General features: G+C 38.6%; 2 protein-coding genes and 1 non-coding gene across 3 annotated transcripts; 2 read left to right on the forward strand and 1 right to left on the reverse strand.

Annotated features, from left to right (window-relative positions):
- The first annotated feature begins 1,856 nt into the window (after positions 1-1,856).
- Positions 1,857-2,384, forward strand: LOC138901927 (uncharacterized mitochondrial protein AtMg00810-like). The gene has a single exon (XM_070189728.1). The coding sequence runs from the start codon at positions 1,857-1,859 to the stop codon at positions 2,382-2,384; it is 528 nt and encodes a 175-aa protein (XP_070045829.1).
- Positions 2,385-6,607: 4,223 nt separating this feature from the next.
- LOC138901929 (uncharacterized) lies at positions 6,608-7,174 on the reverse strand. Its single transcript, XM_070189729.1, has 2 exons — positions 7,092-7,174; positions 6,608-6,938 (listed from the first exon to the last, which is right to left on the reverse strand). The coding sequence occupies exons 1-2, from the start codon at positions 7,172-7,174 to the stop codon at positions 6,608-6,610; spliced, it is 414 nt and encodes a 137-aa protein (XP_070045830.1).
- Positions 7,175-8,204: 1,030 nt separating this feature from the next.
- On the forward strand, positions 8,205-8,311 carry LOC117276124 (small nucleolar RNA R71). Its single transcript, XR_004506347.1, has one exon. It is a non-coding gene; the product is annotated as a small nucleolar RNA R71 (small nucleolar RNA).
- Positions 8,312-19,867: the final 11,556 nt, after the last annotated feature.

The following is a 19,867-nucleotide window of genomic DNA, read 5'->3' on the forward strand; positions in this document are numbered from 1 at the left end:
CTTATGGTTAGGCAGGGGCCTTGTCCCATTTGATGTCGAATAATCTTAGAGGCTTTGTAGACAGAAATTCATTTTGTACAGTATGTCAGAGGCCTTGACGACCCATATGTATTCATGTTTTAAGAACGACGGTTCATTGATACAACGTTTGCCTACTTATAGTTATACGAGTTGTGGCCATGTTGGCCCATGATAGTTGTAGAAGAAAAAATGAGTTACGGAGTGGTTCGCTTGGGACAGTACGGTACCAGGTGCTAGTCATGCCTCCACAGGTTTGGGGCGTAACATATAAGATTTGATCACAACACAGAGTTCGACAACGCAAAAATCAACGAATTTTGTGCTGAAAGTGGTACAAATCATAAGTTTTCAACTCCAAGAACACCCCAACAAAATGGTGTGGAGAGGATAAATAGGACTCTTGAAGACATGGCAAGGACAATGCTGATCGACAGTGGTGTTGCAAAACGTTTCTGGGCAGAGGCAATCAACACTACATTCTACTTGGTGAACAAGTGCATGATCAGGTCCCTCTTGAACAAAACCCAGTATAAACTGCTGAATGGGAGAAAACCCAAGCTAATACATTTGAGGACGTTTGGCTGCAAATGTTTTGTTCTCAATAATAGGAAGGAAGCACTGGAAAAATTTGATGCCAAAAGTGATGAAGGAATCTTTCTCTGTTATTCATCACAAAGCAAAATTACAAGGTTTACAACAAACAAACTCAATGTGTTGAGGAAAACATGCATGTGATCTTTGATGAATCATACCACATATGTGGGAAAGATTCACATGATAAGATTGATCAAGACAGAGAGCAGTCAAAGGTACCTGGTGAAGTCATTGATATGGCAAATGGAAAGGTTGACATGATGAGTCAGGTCAAGGAATCAAATAAAGATGGTGCAACTGTATCTCCATCAAATGTAGAGGAACCTGGTCCCCCAATCACAACAACTGAAGTAGAGAATAGAGTTATTGATGCCGTGCAAGGAACCCCTAATGCTGATCTGAGAAGTGGCACTCATGTCTACAATGGATCTCATTCAGAGGAACCCGGATCCTCTCACAATGAGATTCAGGTGTCTATCTGGAAACATAAAAGTTCACACCCTCTTCAAAATGTGATCAATCCTCTTGACTCACAGATTCAAACTAGATCAAAGTCAAGAAACTCACTTGCCTTCTCAGCCTTTCTCTCTCAAATTGAGCCCAAAAATCTCAAGGAAGCATTGAAAGATGCTGACTGGATTACTGCTATGCAAGATAAACTCCATTAATTTGAGAGGAACAACGTATGGCACCTGGTTCCTTGACCCTCAAGACAAAAGTGTTATAGGAACTAGGTGGTTTCACAAACAAACTTGATGAGTTTAGGAACACAACAAGGAATAAGGCAAGGTTGGTAGTTCAAGGGTACAATCAAGAAGAAGGGATCGACTATGATGAAACTTTTTCTCCAGTTGCTCGAATGAAAGCCATCAGAATCCTCATTGCCTTTGCATCTCATATGGAATTCAAATTGTTCCAAATGGATATCAAAAGTGCATTTCTGAATGAATATCTAAAGGAAGAAGTCTTCGTCAAACAACCACCTGGTTTTGAATGTCATGAGCATCCTGAGCATGTATTCAAACTTGACAAGGCATTATATGGACTGAAGCAGGCCCCTCGTGCATGGTATGAAAGGTTGTCCAAATTCCTCCTTGAAAATGGCTTTACAAGAGGAAAAATTGACAACACCCTATTTCTGAAGAAACGAGGGAGGAACCTGCTCATCATGAAAATCTATGTTGACGACAACATCTTTGGTGCAACAAATGATTCCCCTGTGTGAAGAGTTTGCAAAGCATATGGGAAGTGAGTTTGAAATGAGCATGATGGGGGAATTGAATTTTTTCTTGGGATTGCAAGTTAAGCAAACTCCTAAGGGAACGATCATAAGTCAGCATAAGTACATTAAAGTGCTCCTAAAGAGATTTGAGATGGAAAGTTCAAAAATCAGTGATACCCCTATTGCCACTATCACTCGTCTGGATATGGATGAACCTGGTTCTCCTGTGAACGAAACCATGTACAGAGGTATCATTGGTTCACTCTTGTATCTCACAGCTAGTAGACCAGATATTGTATTTAGTGTGGGATTATGTGCTAGGTTTCAATCTAGTCCAAAGGAATCTCATCTGAAGGTTGCCAAGAAAATTCTAAGGTATCTCAAAGGAACGCAGGACCTGGTTCTCTACTACCCTTCAGGAGACAATTTTGACTTGATTGGGTATGCTGACATTGATTATGCTAGTTATCTGGTGGATAGAAAAAGCACTTCTTGTATGGCACATATTCTGGGATTGTGTCTGATTTCATGGGGTACAAGGAAATAAAACTCTATGGCTATTTCAACTGCAGAAGTTGAATATGTGGCAGCTGCCTCTTGCTGTGCTCAATTGCTGTGGATCAAGCAGCAGCTGGAGGACTTTGGTGTATTTTCTTATTGTGTGCCATTACTGTGTGATAACACCATTGCTCTCAACATAGTAAAGAACCCAGTTCAGCGTAAGAGAATAAAGCACATTGATGTGTGACATTATTTTATCAGAGATAATGCTGAAAAAGGTCTTATCTGCATGAAGTTCTGCAAAACAGAAGATCAAGTAGCAAATATCTTCACTAAAGCACTAAGTAGAGAGCACTTTGAAAAGAATCGATTGGCGCTGGGGTTGATAAAATCAAATTAAGAACATGGTCTCTCAATGACTAGCTATGAAAGAATGAACAGGTAAAATAGCTAAAAAAGTATTTTCTGGCAAGTTCTAACTTTTTTCTATACCGTAACAGGTAGACACGCATGAAAATTACAGAGCAAACAAGGAGGTAGTGTCATTGTATCTTGGTAAAATGACGAGGCTCACATTTACAAAACTAAGTCAGGGAACCTGGTTCCCTTGACTCGGGTTAGCAGTTCCTTTGTACTCTTATGCACATCTTTTTAACGGCTATAAAAGTGCCATGTCATTAAAATTTTAGTTTCTATTTTTCATCTCTTTAGAACCCAAATGTCGTACCCGTTACTAAACGACCCATCTACTCAGCAATCTATACCCGTTTGTAACCGGTCCCTCGCCCTCTTTAAATAAACCCAAACATTGTCTCTTTCATCACTATTCGCATCAAACCCAAAAATTTCCTTTTCTCTCAAAACCAAACACCTATTTTATTTTGTTCTCACTACAAATTTTCACTATGTATGAAAATCTAGAAGTATCAAACGTTTCCAGTACATTCCCCACTATGTCTTCGCCTCACGAAGTACAGGAACGAGAGTCCGAGTCCCCTATATCACCCAGTCAAAACCATACAGCAGACCACCAATCGCCTACTACTTCCTCTCCAACCCAATCGAGTTCTGGTTCTCATCGGAGTCGCAAGACTTAAAACCCCAAAAGGTTTGTTGTAGCGACCTCGCTGACGAGCTCGGCACACATACTTAAAATATGACCGCTAGTTGAATATAGTATAATATAATATCGTATCCACATGGATTGAAGTTAAACAATATTTTCGTAGTTTATAGCTTGATTGATATCCAAGATGATCAACAATGAGAATTATGTGATTAAAACTAAAATTAACTAAGAGTCTAAACTATCAACTAATGATAATCGCAACAAGGAGTAAGCAAAGAAAGTTATCAATGAGAGAAAATAGGGTTTTGATGGAATAGGTGCAAGATAATTGTTTGGGATCTAACTCTAGATAGTTCACTTCTAATGTTCAAGTGAGTCTCTCGAATTTACTCAATTATTAGTTCACACATTTAAAAGAAACTCCTCTCTCGATTAAGTCTCAACCTCACAAGATGAACTAAGTTAAGCTTGGTGAATATATGCAATAATTTGTGGTGGATTGGTCTTTAGGAGAACCTCTCTCGATTATCCTCCTAGCTAGGTTTAATCAATAATTCAACTAGCCTCTTTCGATTACTAAGAAGAATTAATTAATTTAACCAACGAAATATAATTCAACAATATCACAAGTTATGCCTCTCTAGATTACCTGAACTAGTGAGTATAGATGCAACAATTAAATCATCGAAAATGATTCAATACATAAAAACTAGAGTTATAATCTACAAACAAAGATCAATACACCAAATCCATCAAACCCTAAAGAGAATTACTCCATAGATATGGAGTAATTCATCACAAATATGTTTAAGTTAAAGGAAAACATAAAACGATTCAAACTCGTATCTTGAGTGAGGATTGAATGATGAAATCCATGTGCTTTTGCTTCTCCGACTTCCCCTTCGCTTCCTTAGGTCTTAGATATGTCAAAAGTCCAGAAAATAACATTTTTTCATGTATATATACCAAGTAGGGTCAAGCCTAAACGAAAATACCTTTTCCTACGCGAAATAGGACAATTACTCTGTAAAATTTGTACAGGCACGCTGCATGGGGAGACGCACCACGCAGGGCATTAGTGGGGTAATCTAGAGAGTTGATTTCTGATAGACAACAAGGAAATGTACAAGTGCGGCGCCCTATGCGCCACCCCATGCGCCGCGGCAGTGGGGAATTCTCAAATTACGGATGTTTCTTGACTTTTTGATATCCGGACGTGGTTCTTGACCCCCGAACGCGATCCCGGCTTAATCCCTTGGGCTTTTACTTAGACTTCAAAGCTCCAAATAGCTCGAATTCATCCCATAACATCTACATAGCTCGGAATCACTCCCACAAGGAATAAACACACATTTAGTGCAAAACACTGGCGATTAAAGCTCAAACGTAATTAAAGTGCAGTAAATTAGAGTGCAATAAACGACTAAAACATGTAATTATAGACTACCATCAACACCTCGCACTTAAACCATTTCTCGTCCTCGAGCAATCAAACTACACTTTATAAAGACACGACCTTTTTAAACAACTCTCCTAACTTACCATACCAAGAATAATTAACATAGATTAAGCACAATAGTGTAACATCCTAGCCTCAAGAGTTGACTCACACGTACCATGTATTATTTATAACCCGCTCACTTGCTCCAACATATAGGTCAAGCATTACATTTCCTTCATGAATCAAGTGCCCTTACACAACAATAGAGAGTTGTCACTCACACAATAGAAATTAAGAATAAATAGGAACTCAAGATAGACAGAATTCACTCACTCTCAGAAACAACATTCATATGCCACAAAAGATGAACTATAAGCTTGCCAGTAGTGTACTACTCTACTAATTGAGCTCATTTAGTCAAGGATCAAGTAGGACTTTAAATGGTTGTAATGTAAGTTGCGAAACGCATATGATACATTTAGATATAAGAGTGATTACACCTCCCTAAGCACTTTTAATACATACACTTTACCTTTCAAAACCCCACACTTATTTCAAACCATGACTCCATCTTCACATCTATATACATTAACTCCCTACTTCTTTAAGCACAATTACATCAAGAGCTACCACCTATCAAGGAATATTTTCAAAACAATACAACTATTTTTTCTTTTCTCTTTCAATTCAAGTGACTCTTACTTTTTCGATGCATTGCACCTTTCTCCTGTTTCCATTAGTTCCACTCAAAAGCCAAACCAACTACCCCATACTTCAACTTTTACAAAGTTCATAACAATTCCAAGTGCTCATGAGAGGTAAACGGTTCAAGTAGATGGTTAATTCAAACAAATGGGTAAGGCTTGTAATGTGGTTTCCAAAGAAACAAGATTACAAGCTCAAATGTATCAAATACGATACATAAAAATTAGGTGGGTAAAATATATAACTGGCTCAATAAAGAAATGCCTATATCACTTCCAAGACTAAATAAAACTTCTCTTCTATTTCGCTTTGCAAACATACAGGGCAAGTTCTAGACATAAAAAATAATGCACAGAATAACACAAAACCTCACACACACATGGCACATAACTCACTCAAGATTGGATTATCAAGACACTCTAGTCAAAGCAGTTAAACAAAGTTAAGATCATACACTTTAATGTACTCAGGTAAGAGTCAAAAAATTAGCCTAAGCATCACAACTAAAGCACTTACTATTCTCAAGGCATAACAAAGTCAAGAGATATTACTTCCAATTCAACTCACAACACAAGGTTTCCTACTCCTAACAAAATAAAAACTAACTACACCCGGTTCAAACAAAACCATTTGAAAAGAACTGCAGAACAAAAAAAAACCAAGGATCTTTTTTTTTTCTTTCGACCTAATCCCTCAAGAAACCTGTCGAATGATATCCATCTTAGGGTTTTTATGGTTTTTTTCAATTTGTTTTCTATCATACTACTAAAACAAACAAACAAAAACTAAGACTAATATACATACAACATACAAATATCCCCCACCCCACACTTTAAGTTGTGGTATGTCCCCATTACACACAATTAAAAAAGCATAAGGTAGAGGAAACTTCCCTAAATATCTAGTCGGGGTCTGAGTCGAAGTCGGGCTCCATTCTTCTTGCCTGAACCAGTGCGCACATCCATGCAGACAACTTCTTCTCAGCCTTCTTGGTGTACATCCCACACTTATCTTTCTCAATCACTGTAGCCTTATCTCTTGAACTCTTCACCTTTCACTCAACACTTACAATTGGCTTCTCCTTTTTCACCCCAGTCTCTACATTCATCTCGAACGTCACAACCCCTTCACCCACTCTAAGCATAAGTTTTCTATCATGTATATCCAATATTGCTCTACCCGTTGCTAAGAATGGTCTTCCTAGGATTAGGGGGATCTCCTTGTTCTCTTCCATCTTCACCACTATGTAATCTACAGGAAATACAAACTTATCTACCCGAACTAAGGCATCTTCCACTATCCCCTCGAGTATTAGAGTTGTTTGGTCAGCTAGCTGCAAGGATATTGGTGCGGACCTTATATCTCCAATATCATTCTCCAGTTTTCTTTAAATTGACAAATGCATTAGATTAATTGAGGCACCAGTATCACATAAAGATTTATCAAAGGTAAGAGTGCCTAGAGAGCAAGGTATAGTAAAACTCCCTGGATCTCCACACTTTTGTAGGAGTTTGTTTTGCAAGATTGCGCTGCAATACTTTGTGAGCTTGACCACCGAGGTCTCTTCTATATTCCTCTTATTTGTAAGGATATTCTTCAAGAATTTGGCATAAGCTGGCATTTGGGAGAGCACCTCCGTGAATGGCAAATTTACATTGACCTATTTCAGCACATCAAGAAATTTCTCAAATTACTTGTCGAGCTTTTCTCTATATAACTTTTGGTGAAAAGGTAAAGTAGGCATGCGCTTTCTCTCTTCATGTTCCTCCCTTCTTGAAGTTTCCCCCTTCTTCTTTTTTCTCAGCTCCCTTCTTGCCTTTCTTCTTCTTATCAACTTCATTTTTCAGTTGCTCCCCACTTTCTTTTTCAGGTATCACATCTTTTTGGACCGGAGTGGGCTCTTTCAACACTTGCCCGCTTCTTAAGGTCACAACATTTACTGTTTCTTTGGAGTTTCTTTCAGTATCAGCATGGAGAGTTCTTGGAATTCTCTCAGACAATATAGTTGCAATTTGTCCCACTTGCTTCTCTGGATTTCGAATTGATGCCCCATGAGCATCTAGCCTCTCATCTGTATTGACAATGAAGGCTTTCATCATATCTTCTAGACCGGGCTGATTGGATTGTTGAGGCTGAAACTGATGCCTCTACTGATTTTGGAAGCCTGAAGCTCCTTGCCCCCGAAATCTGGAGTTGTTTTGTTGCCATGCATTTGCAGTACCCCAAGGTGAACTCTATGAATAATCGGGGTGCTTCTGACCCATTGCATTGAAGTTATAATTCCCCACATCATTCACTTCCCTAGTTGAGGCTTGACACTCATGAGTAGGGTGTCCTCTTCCACAAATATCAAATGCTGCATGAGGCTCACTTTGTATCGAAGCTAAGGTGAACTTCCTTATTTCTTTGGCCATGGCATCAAGCTGTACCTACACAGATGTGTTAGCATCAACTTGGTGTACACTAGTTGATCTTCTTCTTTCAGTACTCTCAGAGGGCCACTTGTTTGCATGTTTATACAACTCATCTAGAATTGTGATTATCTCCTCTGGAGTCTTCTTCATCAACGGACCTCCGGCTGCATTACTCAATGTTCTATGTGAGACCGGTGTCAATCTATCCCAAAATCCAGGAGTTGCATCCAGAGTTCAATTCTGCTATGTTGACACTTTAGAACTAATTCCTTAAACCTCTCCCAAGCTTCAAACACAGTTTCCTTATCTTTCTGGCAGAAGTTATGGATTTCTCTTCTAATCTTTCCCGTTTTAGCTGGGGAAAAATATTTATCAAGTAAATTTCTAGTCATCTCCTCCCATGTTCTAATTGATCCCTGGGGCAAGCTTCAAAGCCACTACTTTGCATCATCTTTAAGTGTGAAAGGGAATGCTCTTAAGTAAACTGCATCTTGTGACACACCATTGTATTTAAAAGTGTTCATAATCTCCTCGAAGTCCATTAGATGGTTGTTTGGATCTTCGTTTGGCTTTCCTTTGAAGACACATCAATTCTGAAGGGTTTGGAGCAACCCTTGCTTCAACTCAAAATTGTTAGCTGCAACTGGAGGTGGTCTAATACTTCATAAGCCTTGGTTGTAGACCGGTCTAGCATAATCACCAAGTGGTCTCCCACCACCGGGAGGTATATTTCCAAACTAGTTTGCACCCAAAGGCTGATTCTGAGCAATTCTCCGAGCCATCTCCTCTTCATAGACAAGTTGTGCTTTTCTAAGAGCCGCTTACTCAACTTCTCGTGAAGTTTTTTCTTATTGTTTGGCTGCCTCTCTGGTAGCCAAATCAACATTATCATCATCTCCAGCCATAGTTTCTTTGGTTGAGGATTGCCCAACCATCTTTGTATTCTCAGGGAGATTTCTTTCCTTTCTCAACTATTGCAGTTGTTTTTCTATCTCTGGTTCGTATGGTAGCACTTCCTTCCCAGAAGATCGAGTCATGCACCAAGTTTGTAGGGGTAATTCCTGAATTAGTACTACAAACTATTTCAAACACTATTGATTGACAATCCCTCGCAACGATGCCAAAATTTGATGAGCCCGAAACACACACTTAAATATGCTCGCTAGTCGAATATAATATAATATAATATCGTATCCACATGGATTGGAGTTAAATAGTATTTTTGTAGTTCATAGCTTGATTACTATCCAAGATGATCAACAATGAGAATTATGTGATTAAAACTAAAATTATTTAAGAGTCTAAACTATCGACTAATGCTAATCGCAACAATGAGTAAGCAAAGAGAGTTATCAATGGGAGAAAGCATGGTTTTGATGGAATAGGTACAAGATAATAATTTGGGATCTAACTCTAGATAGTTCACTTCTAATGTTCAAGTGAGTATATCGAATTCACTCAATTATTAGTTAACACGTTTAGAAGAAACTCCTCTCTCGATTAAGTCTCAACCTCACAAGATGAACTAAGTTAAGCTTGGTGAAGATATGCAAGAATTTGTGGTGGATTGGTCTTTAGGAGAACCTCTCTCGATTATCCTCCTAACTAGCTTTAATCAATAATTCAACTAACCTCTTTCGATTACTAAGAAGAATCAATTAATTCAACCAATGAAATATAATTTAACGATATCACAAGTTATGCCTCTCTCGATTACCTGAACTAGTGAGTATAGATACAACAATTAAATCATCCAAAATGATTCAATACATAAAAATTAGAGTTATAATTCACAAACAAAGATCAATACACCAAATCCATCAAACCCTAAAGAGAATTACTCTATAGATATGGAGTATTTCATCACAAATATGTTTAAGTTAAAGAAAAACATAAAATGATCCAAACTCGTATCTTGAGTGAGGATTGAATGATGAAATCCATGTGCTTTTGCTTCTCCGACTCCTCTTTCGCTTCCTTAGGTCTTAGATTTGTCAAAAGTCTAGAAAATAATATTTTTCCATATATATATATACCAAGTAGGGTTGGGCCCAAATGAAAACACCTTTTCTTACACGAAATAGGACAATTACTCTGTAAATTTGAACAGGCGCGCTGCATGGGGCGACGCGCCACGCATGGCATTAGTGGGGAAATATATAGAGTTGATTTCTAATAGACAGCAGGGAAATGCACAAGTGCGGCGCCCTACACACCGCCCCATGCACTGCGGCTATGGGGGATTCTCAGAGTACGAATATTTCTTGACTTTTTGATATCCGGACGTGGTTCTCGACCCCTGAATGGAATCCCGGCTTAATCCCTTGGGCTTTTACTCAGACTTCAAAGCTCCAAATATCTCAAATTTATTCCATAACATCTACATAGCTCAAAATCACTCCCACAAGGAATAAACACATATTTAGTGCAAAACACTAGCGATTAAAGCTCAAACCCAATTAAAGTACAGTAAATTAGAGTGCAATAAGTGACTAAAATATGTAATTATAGCCTACCATCACTCGCTTTCTGCCTTGCCAGAAAAAATAGCAGAGGGAGAAACAGTAGATGGTGACGAAGGTCAGAAATTTCCAGTCTGCAAGTTGAAGAGAGCGCTGAAGCTCAACAGACTGTGGTTCGTAGCAGTGAAGGTTCACAAATGACCATATTAAGCTTCGATTTGAATGTTATCAACTCCACAGGTAATATTCCTCATGTGTCTTATGAATTTACTTTGGGGATAAATGAACAAGAAGCCGTTGTGAATATGTTGTTAATCGCTGCTGAGGGTGGTCTTGTTGGTGGTTATGAGGATGTTAATGAGACCATTGGGTCTCAGGGGGGAGGTAAATGTCATCAAGAAGAGGGTAGGGAACTGGTGCCCCTTGAAAATCTAGCACATGATAATATTATTGGGGAAACAAATGAGGGACCTGTTCCCTCACCCCAAGAGGATCCCTCTGCTCCTACTTAAGATGAAAATCCTTGCTCTTCTAAAGAGCCCCATGTCAGTACTGATCCTACTCCCTCTCCTCACTTTGATGCTGAGCCGTTAAACTTTGTCATTCCTGAGATGAGATCTCTATCTGAAGAGGAAAATAAAAATAATGATGAAGACTATGATGATATACCTGTAGAAAGCTTCATTGCTGCTAGAAGTGGAAGGTTAGTTCTCAATGCATCTACTCTTAAAAGACCCACTACCAGGTTGCAAAAGAAGGAAGCCCTTGAAACTGTTTTGAAGAAAAACAAAGAAAAGAAGAAAGTGAGGAGGTTGGTGAAAGAGGGAAAGCTGGTGAATGAGGAATACGTGCCTCCAACACTTGTTGATATTGACGATGAAGAGCTGAATGAGGAACCTGCTTCTTTAATTCATAAGTCCTCTAAGAAACCTGTGATTCCAAAACCCAAGAGAGAGCTATTTGTGAAAGCTGTGGAAGTTGAGAATGTTGAGGTAGACAAGTCTGGTGAGAAGGTGTCTGAGAAGTCTGGTGAAACATTGTCTGAGAAGTCTGCAAAGAGAGCGAAAAGTGTGAGAAAGTCTGCGAAAAGGAAGGTTGGTGACAATGAGGAACTTGATTCCTCCAAGAAGGCAAAAGTAAGTGCGGCCAAGGATTCAAGCAGAGAAAATCTGAGAAAACAGAGGGTACTGTGGGGCAGAACATTTTCCCCTGACATTATGGACAATATAGGGATGCGTCAACTGGTTGATATTTGTGAGTTTTAAAAGTGGACACACTTGTTCACCAATGAGAGCCCCAAGATGTATGAGGAAGAAATGTGTAGCTTCTATGCAAACATGTTCATAGTGGAAGATGATAATATTTTCTTGAAGGCGAATGGAGTAGACTTTGTGATGGACGAGGATTCATTGGGGAACATTTTGGAGGTGCCTACTAAGGGCATCTCATCCATTGATGGGACTTGTTCTACGAATTTTAGAAGTGCCATTCTGAAGGATGATGCTGTGCAGCAAGGGGAACGGGTGCACAAGAAGGCCCCCCTTCCAGTGTATTAATTTTTGTTCGAGATGGTGAACAAGGTCTTGCTTCCACACGTAGAAAGGAATTCCATTACGTCAAGAGCATACCTGTTCCTAATGGAAGCACTGGATGCCTACACTACTATCAATCTGCCTGGACTCATGATAGAGCATATGAAGAAAGTGGCAGTTTTTAAGGATGGTAATCATGGACTGCCTTACGGGTTCTTACTCACCAAGGTGTTTAACTTCTTCAATGTTCCCTTGGGAAAAGCAACAGTGGGAACTCGCAATAAAACCTTCTCCAAAACCACCTTAGAGGAGTGTGAGTGCATTGATAAGAAATGAGGGGTTGGCAGGAATTCCATTATCTCGCAATTGATTGATGCTCAGAATGCTGCAACTGAGGAGATAAGGAGGTCGAAGGCAAAATGCCATTCTTGAAGGGCAGTTTAGTCAGGCTCAGGAGGCACCTAGTTTTAGTGGTGCACAAGGCACAGAGGTTTTCCCGTTTGACCAAGGAAAATGTAGATCTTAGGAAATAGGTCGAGGACCTGAAGGAGCGACTACTTAACGAGCAAGTGTATGCAAATTCCCTAATGGATATTCTCCTCCGAACTCTTGCCTCTTCATCCCTGCCTCCCCCTTCTAGTGCTCCTTAAAACAGTTTCCCTTTCCAGTGTCCAATTAAAAGCTGTATGTCCTATATCTTGGTCCCTTTGTTTTGTTGTTTTGGTGGCTGGTACTTTTTAGGTTATTTTATTTTGTGAATGGTTGTGTACAAATGGTACTGCTAATTCTTCTCCCTTTTATTTATAATTAATGAGTATTTTGTCCTTTTACTATGCATGCTTTACTCTTATGCTATGTTCTTAGCCATGTTTGTGTGCACACATGTGTCATGATTTAACCATGCTAGACTTCTTTTTTCTTATTACTTATGACTAATCTTTTTATGATGCAAAAATGGGGAAACTTTATTGAGGGGATCAAGTTCAGGGGGAATATTGTATGGTAATTTGGTTCTAAGGGGGAACTTCAATTACAAGTTTGACATCATCAAAAAGGGGGAAATTGATACGTTATGTGCCCTGTTATGTTTTTATGATCTAACAAACTTAATGATAAGAACCAGATGGGGAACCTGTTACATATCCTAAAAATGATCAATAACAACAAGTCTCAAGCTGGGCATAAGTTCCAACACTCATAGTTAAAGAGACGATAGAGGGAACAGATGGACACCAGTTCCCTTACTGATTGTACCAGTCAACTGCTCACAGTTGTAGAGTCGCTGCAACTATTCCTTTGCACACACACAATAATATGAACAGTGCAACAACCACTTTAGTGTGAACAGTACAACAACCATGTTATGGGGAATACCTTGTACCAGATTTTTGCTTGCATCATCCAAGTGACATCATTTGGATAGTATTAACATGAAGCAATGAAAAAAACACACACTTGCACATCCGAGAATTAATCAAGTTTCCTCTCAAGTGTGTTTCTATCTTGCAAGTGACTTCCAGGCTTGGAGAACAAAGAATAATATAACGAAGGATCAGTTTCCAACATTGTGTTATTATATGTCCTTAGTTGTGTTGCACTTTGTTAGAGTGATTTACTTGTAATTACTACTTAGTGTATCTAGAAGCATTGTGTAGGAAACCATTTGTAAAATCATAGACTTTGTGTTTGTGTTTTGGCTAGAGTTAGTTGAGTTATGAAATTTGTAATAGAGTTATTACAGAGAGGCTTATAATACAGTTATTACAAGTGAGTGAGGGACTAAGAGTTTAATTTCTAGGTTATAATAGGTTGTAATCTAAAAGTTGCTCGGTTAGTAAAGTTGAAATCCTACGAGTGTAGGTCGTGATTTTTAATCCCGTGAGCTGGGAGTTTTCCATGTAGAACTCTGCTGTGTCATTTAATTATCTCTTATTATGTGTATTCTGTGGGAACTGATAGAGAACCAGGTTATCTATACAGTTTGGCAGACCCTAAGTTTCTATCAGTCTGAATATACACACACTTAGATTATTGGCTCCCTCATAGTATTCGATACTTTACCTAAGTATTGTTCTCTTATACTCGAAAATACATACACTAAACTGTTAGAAAATACAAATAAGAAGAAGGTTAAGAATTATTCAATTCACATTGAGAAAAATAAGGAATGGTTCAAATGAAGCACATAGAATTTTGGTTCATGAAAATTGAAGCCTCATCGGCTTTGACGAATTGCCTTATGGTGTTCCGTCTAGAAAACTTTGTTCAATTGTTTATTATTGAAACGGGAATATCATGACCCAAAATCCACTATAGGTTGTGATGGCGCCTAACACCGCCATCAGGCAAGCCAACGAAGATTGATCAACTTGTTTACTCATTTTATTACTTTGAAATCATAATTTCTATTAATTAAATAGTATAAAATAGAATTTACAAGGTAATTGAGAATATTTACATGAACTACAATAATGAACAATCCGTAGGAACCCGCAAAACCCGGTGTCACAAGTGCATGGGTATCAACTAGGAAATATAATAAAATACAACATCTGTATGGAAAATAAATTAGACAGGAGAATATAAATAACTCTGATTGAGACTCTGCAGGTTGCAGATCGTAACATGGAAATCAGCTCACAGTAAAGTCCCTGCAATAGCTGCGCCTTTGCACCCAAAAGACCATCATATATATATATATATATATATATATATATGTACCTGCACAATAAGTGCATCAAGTGTAGCATGAGTACGTAAATCAATGCGTACCCAGTAAGTATCTAGCCTAACCCTAGAGAAGTAGTGACGAGGGGTCAATATCAACATTTACTAGTGGTCAAATAAGACAGATACAGTAGAAGTAAACAGATGTGAGTTACAATAAATAAACAAAATAACAAGTATAAATATGTGGTACAATTCTCCTCTCAACTATAAACTCAAGCTCTCAGCTAGTAGTTACCTTCTCAATCGGAGTATATATATAATGGACCTCACTAGATAGGTCGTCATAGTTCGAGTCAGGAAAACTCACAGATACACTGGCTTTTTGTCAAATATTACGCAGGATTTCATAAGAGTATTTTAGAGAAATGCCGAGGTGTACAGACCGATCCCATCATACTGTGTGCACTGTCGAGGGTCGAACGATACGAACCATAGATACATCTATTATATTGCCTAGGCAAACGTCCCGCTCCCATGAGAGTGTGATACATAATCCCGCCGAGGAGAACGACCTGATCCCATCATAATGTGCGCACTATAGAGGGTCGAACGACATGAACCATAGATGTATCTATTATACTGCCGAGGAAAATGGTTTGATCCCATTAGAAAAGAAGCTTTAATGGGTCCTTGTTCCCACTCACAAATAAACGTGTGAGTTATAGATTTTAAGGAAAACCTTACGAGGAAAATGCATAGCACGAGAGAAATTTGTAAGAGGAGTACAATTATTCTGCTGCTAATCATAAAGCCCGTCAAATATCTACAATAGCAAGTCTATCACTCTACGCAAGTCTAGTCTCAAGTTGTAACGTAAAATAAATGAATTTAATAGGTAAGGGGCAGCTCAAATAGTACAGTTATATCATGGCGGGAACCTAAGTCTACCCGGACGTAACATCAATCTAGCTACGTACAGACTCTCGTCACCTTGTGCGTACGTAGCCCCTGCAACAAGTAGCACATATCAAATACATCACCTATGGGTAGTTTCCTCCTCACAGAATTAGACAAGATACTTACCTAGCTCTGAAGTTCCATAACCGGCTCCAACACCACTTAAACACCTCAAATCGATGCCCGTCTATCCAAAACTAGTCAAATAATGTGCAAACCATTAAAAATATACTCTAATACTCATAATAAATCAATTCATAACAATTCTCAACTTCGCCCGAAAAGTCAATAAAATCCACCCTCGGGCCCACGTGCCCGGATTCAAAATATTTTCGAAGAAAAACTTTACCCATAGCACTACAAATTCAAATATATGATTTATTCCCAATTCCATATCCAATTTCGTGGTCAAAATCAAAAAATACCAAATTCTAGGTTTTCCACCAAAATCCCAAATTTTTACTAATTCCCATGTTTAAATTCATATATAAATCATGTATTTAACTTGTAATATGTGGGAATCACCTACTTTGTGTTGCTTGATGAAAATACCCTCAAAATGGCTCCCCAAATTTGACCAACTCAAGTGAAAAATGAAAGATGAAGAGCCAAATCCCGTTCTTAAAATAACACTGCCCACCGACATTTTTGCATCTGCGGTCCCCTGGTCGCTTCTGTGGCTTCAATCTCGCACCTGCAAGAAACCATGCCAAGTTGCCAGACGCATCCGTGGTGCCTGTTGCACACCTGCGCCTCTGCTTCTGCGAGCCTCCAGCGCTTCTGCGCTCGCGCACCAACGCGACCATGTCCACTTCTGCGACCCTTGCCTTCTTGGCCAACCTCCGCTTCTGCGCTCCATCGGACGCATCTGCGATCACGCAGGTGCGGGATTTTCTTCGCACCTGCGGCCTCTGTCCAGCTGCTTCTGCAGTTCATTGCCTCGCTTCTGCAATGAAGCTTCTGCATAAACGGTTGCAGTAGCAACCAGAAATCTCCAACTTTACCTTAAGTCCAAAATTCGATCCGTTAGCCATCCGGAATCCACCCGAGGCCCCAGGGACCTTGACCAAACATACCAACATGTTCCAAAACACATTATGAACTTAGTTGAGGCCTTAAATCATGCCAAACAACATCGAAACTATGAATCGACGATCGAAATCCTTCTTTAAGCATTCAAATTTTCAAACTTCGACGAACGCGCCCGAACCATACCAAAATATTTCGGAATGATGCCAAACTTTGCGTACAAGTCATAAATCACAATACGAACCCATTCCAAGGCTCGGAATACCAAGCGGACATCGATAATACCAAAGCCCACTTCAAACCAAACTTAAGAAATTCTTAAACCTTCAAATTGCCAAGATTTCATAATAAGCGCCGAAAAGCTCCTGGGTGATCCGATACTCAACCCGAACATACACCCAAGTATAAAATCATCATACGAACCTATTGGAACCTTCAAATCCCGATTCCGAGGTAGTTTACTCAAAAGTTAAACCTTAGACAATTCTTCCAACTTAAATCTTCTGAAATTAGAACTTTCTTTCCAAATTAACTCTGAACTTCTCGAAATTTAATTAAGAAAGAACCGCTAGTGGTGAAGGAAAAAAAATTTAGAAAAGGATATTAAGATACTGAAGAAGAAATAAGGTCAAAATTTTAACATATCAATAATCATCAACAATAACAATAAATTAAGTGTAATTCCATAAGACGTATGGGGAAGATAGTACACGTAGACTTTACCCTACCTTGTGAAGGTAGAACACATCAATAATACTAAAATTAAATATTTTGTTGTGCAAGATGTATAAGAATTCAAAAGAAAGCCTCTTGGGGCTTTTCAAATAAAAAAGAACGAAAACATTGGCAAAAAACAAATTAAAGAGAAAAACATAAATGTGTTTTACTAAGTAAGAATACGAAGATAAGAGAAAATGGAAAGTATCTACTATAAAAAAAAATCATAAACTTTATAGGGAAAAAATAAATTGAAAGAAGTCAAAAAGGAATAATTAACTCCAAGATCAGCAAAAGCCATCAAATAACAGAATCAATTAGCATGTTCCGACTTATTTCTTACCTTCAATCAACTAATCTGTAACGACCCGACCGACCGTTTTGAGTATTACAACCCCGTTTTCCCCATTTACTGCCTAATTTATGCTTTACAGTTGTGATATGACTTGCCAGGGTGATTGGTTCGAGTCCGGTGAGGTTTTGGAATGAATTTTGGAACACTTAGTTCCAATGTTTATAACTTAGGTTAAAATAGTGACCGGATGTCGACTTATGTGTAAATAACCCTGGAATAGAGTTTTGATGATTCCAATATCCCCGTATGGGGATTTTGGACTTATGAGCATGTCCGAAAATATTTTTTGGAAGCCCGTAGCTAAATTAGGCCTGAAATGGCTATAATAGAAATTTAAGTTTGGAAATTTCACCATGGAGTTGACTTTTGATATCGGAGTCGGAGTCTAGTTTTGAAAATTTTCATAGCTCCGATATGTCATTTATGACTTGTGTACAAAATTTGAGGTCAATCGGATGTGATTTGATAGGTTTTGACATCGTTTGTAGAAGTTGTAAATTTCAATGTTCATTAGGCTTGAATCCGTGTGTAATTTGTATTTTTGATGTTGTTTGAGGTGATTTGAGGATTCGTCCAAATTTGTATGATATTTTAGGACTTGATGGTATCTTTGGTTGAGGTCCCGGGGGGCTCGGGTGAGTTTCGGGGTGGGTTTTGAGAAACTCAGGGCATTTAGCACTCTGAAGTTGTTCTGAAACGTTGGAAGTGCGAACCACACAATTTCACGTGCTGAGGCACATTTTGAGTGTTGTAGCAGATGAAAAAGTGCTGCAGCAGACGAAAATATGCGGACCACAGAGGAAAAATGCGAACCGCACAATTTTGTCTGCGACCACACTTCGGGGTGTTCTATAGGTTCGTTGGCCTGACTTCGGAAGCTTATATCTTTTGATTCACAAGGAATTTGGAGATGATTCAAAAATGAATGTTGTAGCCCTGCATGTCTAGTTAGGACAATTTACTAAAGCCTGATAGTGGCGAGGCTGTGAAGTGCGGCCGCACAAATTTTATGCGACCGCCGAACTTGGAAATGTGCGGACCGCACAATGGGAGGTCAGAGGATGTACTATATAACCGAGGCCTAGGGTATTATTTCATTTTTGGACCTAGAGAGCTCGGTTTGTGACGATTTTTCGTGGATGTTTCCAAAAATTCGTCAAGGTAAGTGATTCTAACTCATATTTGGTTAATACACATGAATATATCATTGTTTTAATCATCCAATTAGTATTTTGAGATGGAAATTTGGGGAAAATTATAGAAATTTCATAAAATGAATTTTTGGTATTTGAATACCGTTTCGGAGCCGGATTTAAGTGAAATTAGTATGGCTGAACTCGTAATTGAACGAGTTGTCAGGTTTTGTGAGTTTCGTCGGATTCCGAGATGTGAGACCTACTTTTTTGAGTTAAATTTTGGACTTTGTTAGAAAATTAGTATTTTCATATGTAATAAATTCCTATGATTTGTTTTGACTGAATCAAATTAATTATGACTAGATACGAGGCTTTCGAAGGCAAATTTGTGAAGCAAAGGCATAGTTGAGTAAAACATTACACGGTTTGAGGTAAGTAACACTTCTAAACTTGGTTCTGAGGGTATGAATCCCCGAATTTGTGTTATATGAATTGTTTGGAGGTGATACACACGATATTTGACGAGTATGTGGATGTGCACCATTGAAATTGTGACTTGAATAAATTCTGTAAAGTTGTAAAAATTAAAGAATCATGTTATTATCTGAACATTTTTCCACGTATTAGGGAAATTGAGCTGAGACTTTTATTAAAGATCATATTTAGGCAACGTGCCAATATTTTGGGACCCATGGGGTCGTGTTGCTGTTGAATTAATTGTTTAAAAAATATACATTTCACACTCGGTCATATTCGTCCATTGTGAGGATATCTATGGGATTGAGCTACACGTCGCATCATGCCATATTAGCCATACATATATGATTACTATATGGAACGGGGCTGCCCGCCTGCAGTAGGCCATGATGGATTTATACATTACTATTATATGGATCGGGGCTACCCCGCCTGCAACAGGCTATATAGGCTTATTATTGTACGGATCGTGATTGCCCACCTGCAATAGGCCATAAGCTTAAAGCAACTTAATACAAAGTGATATAATTAAAGAAAATGTACCAAACTAGTTCACTAGAATACA

This window comes from Nicotiana tomentosiformis, chromosome 11 (genome assembly GCF_000390325.3).
Source record: "Nicotiana tomentosiformis chromosome 11, ASM39032v3, whole genome shotgun sequence".
NCBI classification, from domain to species: Eukaryota; Viridiplantae; Streptophyta; class Magnoliopsida; order Solanales; family Solanaceae; genus Nicotiana; species Nicotiana tomentosiformis.